Source organism: Ascaphus truei, chromosome 6 (assembly GCF_040206685.1).
Source record: "Ascaphus truei isolate aAscTru1 chromosome 6, aAscTru1.hap1, whole genome shotgun sequence".
In the NCBI taxonomy this organism is placed as follows: domain Eukaryota; kingdom Metazoa; phylum Chordata; class Amphibia; order Anura; family Ascaphidae; genus Ascaphus; species Ascaphus truei.
In genome coordinates this window covers 98,116,279-98,123,106 of record NC_134488.1, presented here as the reverse complement: position 1 = coordinate 98,123,106, position 6,828 = coordinate 98,116,279, and the positions used below count along the sequence as shown (strand labels likewise).

Genomic DNA, 6,828 nt, shown 5'->3' with positions numbered 1-6,828 from the left:
TTATATAATGGGAAGATTTTGGAGATTTAACTCATTATCTGCTAGAGGTGTCAGCAACACATTACAATGCAGGGCCCTCGGGCAGCGAAAGTGCTAAGAATGGGGGGTGGGGTGGGGTGGGGTGGAGGGGGGGGAAAGGAGGAGGGGGAGGGGAGAAGGAAATATCCCAGTATGAGAAATCTGTAAATTACAGACATTTGCTATGGCCACTTAAGCCTCAAACTTCCAGGTGGCTCATCCGATCCCAGTAGAATGAGAATGGGTAGGACAGGACGTGAGGTCACAGGAAATAATGTTGTAAAGGAATGTGACATAAATAACATTGCTGTAAACCATGCACATTTTTGTTTGTTTCAGCGCCTACATGTTCCGAAGAAAGAAATTAGAGCTGCTCGACGAAGTGGCTGAACAGGCTGAAGAGAAACGGAGACAAAAAAGGGAAGATCTGATACAAATGTCACTTTGATCCAATATAATATGCTATTCATGAATCAATTAAGTGACGATTAGAATTTTCCCCAAATAAATAATTTTTTTACAAGTATTTGAGTATTTGGAACCATTTATCATTATCTGCAATTAAAAGACAAAGCACACTTTTTTTTTTTTAGACGAAATTTAAAGGAGCAGTTCACCCTGCTCGTTCATTTATTTTTTGTCCGCCTACCATCCATTTTTTTTAATGAGTTGGAAGCAGGAGGTCTGAGCCTCATTCATTTCAGCCATGGGAACCGCCTTGTTCCTGAGATACTTACTGGGGAAGGTGTCACCGGTTGCTTTCCAACCAGGGTAAATAAAATGGCATTTATATCTCCCACCTTACGTGGATCCAATAGAATGTTGTAACTTCCTAATGGCCCATGTGACACAGGGGATTTAAACGGTGGCATATTCCCCAGTAAGTATCTCAGGATCCAGGGGGGGGGGGGGTAGGGTCAACACAGGTGAAATAGACACTTGCCACCTACGGATGTAGCCAGACTTAATATGGTGTTGCAATTCTTCCCTGACAAGGAGAATAAAGTAAAACCTTTTAAATGTACCTTGAAAGGTATTCTTTGGGTGATCTGTGGAATAACAGGAGGTGTGGTCAAGATGACAGCCCAAAGGTTTGGGTAAAGTTACTAAGTATGAAATCCTGGGTCTAACAGATCCGCAAGAATGACTAATAGATATTTGTAACAGTTGCGATTAAGTAAATCATATGATACCAAGAATGACCGGGTCGTCTACTGTATGTATAATCTCTAATATCTGTTCTCATGCAAAAGTAGAAGTTAAGGTGTCCTGTTTCATATCCAGGAAGGCATATTAAGTACACAGATGCAACAGTGAAGATGGCGTTCATCTAAATATTATAGAAATTACGTTTTTAAGTATTTTATATATTCAATATTTAAAGTCAAAGGAAAGGTTTTTTTTTCTTTTTCTTAAGTCGTAAAAATGTTATCCACAACTATCGATGGAAGAGCCGGGATTAGAACACATCAAGAAGGGGGGGTTTATGCTGTTTGCCAGAACAGGGTTTTAGAATATAAACTCTGCATTTGAATCAGAATTCAACAAGAGCAGTGTCTGGTGTCAACAACATATGTGAATTCTGGTATTCCAGTATATTCAAATCTCCAATTACTTCTTTGGAGCAAGCAGATACTGTCGTGTGGTAACGTATAAGAATTTCTGTTTTTTTATCCTTTTTATTTGATGAAACTGTCTGCATTTTATACTGTATGTTCTTGTTATAATCTTTTTCTGTAAACTAAGTACTGCACTACTTCTGTATATTAAATCTAAACTTTAATAAGTATATCTTTGGGTTCTGATTGAACTTGCATGTTTTATAGAGTAATGAACATTTTCGGTCACATTTTGCTATAACAGATTTTTGTGTGTTAAGAGCATATTTTCTTTAGTTAACAGGGACCACAAACTTTGCACTTTAATATTTGATCATTCTTTGGTGGTGGTGTCAGCGAAGCAAAGATATATTGTGACAGATTGAGGGTAAATATTATTCATTTGAGGCACCCTGCAGGGAGAAGAGTGGATCAGTGCATTAGCTGTGGGTATTAACCCTTGTCACATATATGTCACTTGCGCACAGGTCTGCCGTTCAGGACAAATGATCTATTGTGACGGATTGAGGGTAGATATTACGCATTTAAGGGACCCTGTGAGGTGAAGAATGTGTCAGCTAGATAGCTGTGTGTATTAACTCTTGTCATAGATACCAGTCACGTGCTGACAGGTGTTCGGTACGTGACGGGGTATATGTCACAATTAGGCATCATGAAGTTAAAATGGAGCTATGGGTATACATTTTATTTTAAATTCCTTTTTAGCGATGTATCAAGGCGCCTTGTGTCACTTTTCCACAGCTTGTGTCAATGAGCATTTCCCACACTTTTCCTTTCAATTCGTGCCTATTCAATTGAACAGGTCTGTGGTGATGTTAACTTTTGTATCACATTCAAATAAAAGTCTCATACATTTAATGCTGGTGCAAAGGGATGGAGAAGAAAGAAATATTGCACATACTGTAGTTATGATGGAATATTAGTCTATGTTTTACATGCATAGTGTAAAGCAACTTAGAAGTAATTTTGTTACACCAAAACTGATCTGATGCGCCTGGTGAAATATTTTTATTTATGTGATGAACTTGATCTGCATGAAGCCTAATGATTGATGGCTATTTCAGAACTGAACTGCGATTATCCAGGGGTCTAAATACAACAAGGCAGATATAATAATCCAAAATGATGACTGGTCAAAATCAATTCAATGACGTTATCACGGGTCGGTTAATAAAGGTTTTGCACTAAAATCAAGTCACGTGACGTACACAAAATGATTAGATTGTCCGTTTGGTCAATAATCAATTCTATATTTTCTTAATAAATACAACAATGGCAATATAACAAATGTGTGGATAATAAATATAAGGAATGCTTGAATTATAGCTTGAATGGGCTGCAATGCGTCTTATGGCATACCTCCGTGAGCAAAGGAGTATAAGAAATTAAGCTTCCACCTTGTGTGTATTCACGGGTAAAAAAAACGACATGCTGGGGAAGAAATAGTAACACTGTATGTGATGTTTGGGACCCACACTCCAATTTCAGTTTCATTAGAATAGCAAGTCACTGTAAAAGATTGCATCGAGACCAGTTGCAACAATTAAATTTTATTTATTTTTTGTCTTACAATATATTATTATCCAGACATACCATTTCACAGCACTTTTGTATTATTTAGCATAGAATAAGACAGTACGATTTCTGCTTTACCAAGACTATTGAATGGGTTGCTTTAGGCAGCAATTATGACGGATTATTAGCACAAAAGAAGCCACTACTGGTTCCCACTAGCTCTGATATATACACTTTGATTGTACATGATTGCCATGCAATATGGGATCAAAGTATATGGTTTATCATCATATTGCCTCTATCTACTTTATAATTCCAAATCCTACAGTTCAACATGGCTGTAAATGTCAAGTTTAAAAATGGTTCACCCCTTCACTGGGAGCTTGAAAATACATTGCTTTACAACGTACGGCAAACTCCCCCGTCCCCAAAGAAGTTAAAATACTGTATATTAGAAAGTTAACTGAACACAAACCCATATGAATTTGCAGACTACGCAGATGGGTGAGATATTTGTTGCAGAGAGAAATGTAAGATTGTCGTCATCTTGTAGTATGTGCTGTGGACACATGGGACAATTATGTCAATTTTGTGTTTTCTTAAGGAATTTGACAAAATGTATCCATATTATTGGTCACTTATACTAAAAGGTCTTTAAGAAAATGGAAGGGGAAAAAAAGCATGGTGCTGGAGAGAAGGCTGATACTATACATGCTCACGGTGTGTTTAGCACCAAGCTGGAAACTCACTTCATTATTTCAGTCTCAAACTCCAAGACAGATTCACACACAACTCTTCAGTGAGGAAAACTAGATCTACTAAAGCACATAGAAAGACCAGCAAAGTGTATCCGACAAGCTAAATATCACTTGGAATAACACTGCTATGGAGTAATAAGCAAAATACATATAGAATTTTATTGGTAATAAATAATATAATCATTTTGATCTGCATGTTTCTCTAAGAGACTGAAATACGTGAACTGGTAAACAATCTACAGTGTTATGTTAGCTTAAAAGCACATATTACCATTTGTCTATTACATTCCATTTTGTTTCCTTTCATAATAAATAAACATATTCCAGTTCTGACAGCGCCTTCTGTTCTTAATCCATTCTGAATTATATTTTATTTTGTCTGCCTGAATTTCTTAAAGCAGCAATCCCACCAAATGTTTTATTTGACATAATTCAAACAAAGGGGGTTCTACGGTTCTATTTATAGCAGTATAATAGATTTCCTTTAAGGCGACATGTGTTAATTGTAGGTCATTAGGTGCCCAAGCAGCAGAAACCCAGATAAAAGCATTTGCAACCTTCAGCTACAGAAGTCAGAATGGATTTCACGAGCCCTACTATCTCTCTCACCCCTAAGGCTACGGCCCCAGTGGCCACGGCGGCGTGCGCCTGAGTTCCTGGCGGCACGTGCAGGGGTAGAAGCGTCCGTGACGGGGGCGTGGCTATTCCATTGGCTGCCCGCCGATCACGTGATTGCGTCACGGCAAGCAAAGACAAAATTCTTGTCTTCCCTGCCAGCATACGTGTCATCGCGCTTTGTGCGCCCACACATACACTGTGACTGGGGCCAGCCACATGGAGGGCTGTGCTGTGGTGTGTGGCGCGTACGCCGTAGCATGCGCCGCAGCGGCCACTGTGGACCTGGCCTAAGGGAGCCTTCTTACTATAAGACTGTTTACAGCACAGCCGCAACCTGGATTACATTTGCAAACCCCCTTTGCTCCCAAAAAATAACAAAAGTGAATCTCTAATAAAAAGACCTACAGCATAATATTGACAACTTCAACAAGAGTGGGTTCAGTGAGGTCATACAGAACTCACTCATTCTTTCCAATTATCTCAATGTAACACCCATGGATTTTCCGTCATTCCTATATCTATATGTATAAACATTGACATTATATTGATATCATGCCAGTTGTACACAATATGCCTATGTACCTAGAATCGGGAAAATCAACATGAACCAGTTGCCATATAAAACAGTAGAGAACAGAAATCCAAATGTTCCAGTTATTGCCTAACTAAGTTTGTTTTTATATGACACTTTTGGCCTGAATGTCTTGGGAAAGATATCAGAAGAGAAAAACATGCCCTTGCGGATGTGATGCCACAAGTTGGGCTGCAAAGAATAGAAGCAAGGTTATCTAGTGCGTCATACAAATGGATTATGTTCTCTGCATTGAGCACTTCCTTTTATCAAGAAAACGAGTCCCATGCTCCCCTTTTCCAGATTACAAGCCTCCAACTAGGCTTAGATTTTCTCCATACACTCTCTGCTTCTGTATAAATTCATGTCATACTTTAAAGAGATGTGGAGAGCAGAGAGTGCAGAGACTTTCTAATGTTCGCTATTTAATTGACTTATTTGCAATACAAGCTTGCCGTATACAGTATGAATACGAACATATCAGTCAGAGCTTGCATGGTAAATGTATGGTGTTATTAGTTCACAGATTGAAGGTGTCTAGAGGAAATGTCTTGGGAAAGCCCTTCATTAAGGATGTGGCATTCATGTCATAATGGAATATGGGGATATAATTTAGTAAAGCATTTACACAATTAACTGTATGGATGGTTTAATTTAGCAAGATACCACATTTTTTAAAGTGCTTTTCCTGAATTCAAGACCTTGAGAAACACCACATTTCAAAGTTCTCAGGGTGGACAGTCTTGGTAGCATTAGTTTAAGTTAATGTCATTTCCCCCAATACACTTTGATAATATTGTGTTCCACTTTTCTTTAGGTAGGGTCATGTGGGTGAGTTTTATATCAGTAGTCATGGAGTTAATGTCTAGTTTTCAACATTAGGTATTTTCTCCTATTTGCACACAGGTCTACAAAAAAATGCCTATTTTAAGAAAAGAAGAAGTGAATTTACCAATAAGCAAAAGTGAATCCATTATTTTGCCAACCAATTCTTTTTTGTATCAGAGCGGCCAAGATAGTGTCTACAGGAAGCATCTGTGACCATTTCCATCACATTCTCATCTACGTTTGGTTGTGGCAGCACGTTCCACCCCTCTTCCCCCAGCTAGCAAAAGCTATCCTTAAAAAGAAAGATTATCTTCCTTTGTTACTGGTTACTTAGGAGTGATGATATATTTAGTTTGTATCCTTTGTCCTTTTCTTATGTTTACCACTGCTCCACCATCAAATCAATCATTCTGTTGATACTTAGGTCTGGAGAGTCAAAAATGTCAGTGGAGAATATACTTGCACCAACGGGGCTACTGGGCCCAAAGCTAGAAGTGGATCCAGATGTGAGCGCTTCCAGCCAATCTGCTGGGTCAAAGGGAGCCCGAGACAAAGAGGCCGAGGAAGGCAATGGGGAAATAATCTTGTTTTGCTGATGATCTGGTGAAGGTGGCATCTCAATCTGATCAGGAGAGAAGATAAAAGAGAGACTGTCCTGACCAGAGAGAAAGTCGTAATGTCCAGAGACTGGAAACTCCAGGATGCTAGAAGTGGTGAGTGTTGAAGGTGCTGAGGGGACATCACTACAGCAGTGAAGTTGCTTTGAAAGATTCCCATGTTGAGTTGCAGGGGATGGGGTCCCATGAGGATCCATGTCAATTTTAAGGTGCTTTGTTATGTTGGAATCTATATGCATCAGTTCATCTGAAAAGGAAAAATAAAATGAAAACATATAAACCAT

General features: G+C 38.8%; 1 protein-coding gene across 3 annotated transcripts in view; it reads right to left on the bottom strand.

The window, feature by feature from the left end:
* Nucleotides 1-3,175: 3,175 nt before the first annotated feature.
* MAMSTR (MEF2 activating motif and SAP domain containing transcriptional regulator) overlaps nucleotides 3,176-6,828 on the bottom strand; it is a 36,829-nt gene continuing 33,176 nt past the window's right edge. For all 3 annotated transcript variants that reach the window (XM_075605307.1, XM_075605309.1, XM_075605308.1), the window contains exon 13: nucleotides 3,176-6,791. In XM_075605307.1, the coding sequence (XP_075461422.1) occupies nucleotides 6,307-6,791 (485 nt within the window). In that variant the 3' untranslated portion in view covers nucleotides 3,176-6,306. The remainder of the gene's footprint in view (nucleotides 6,792-6,828) is intronic.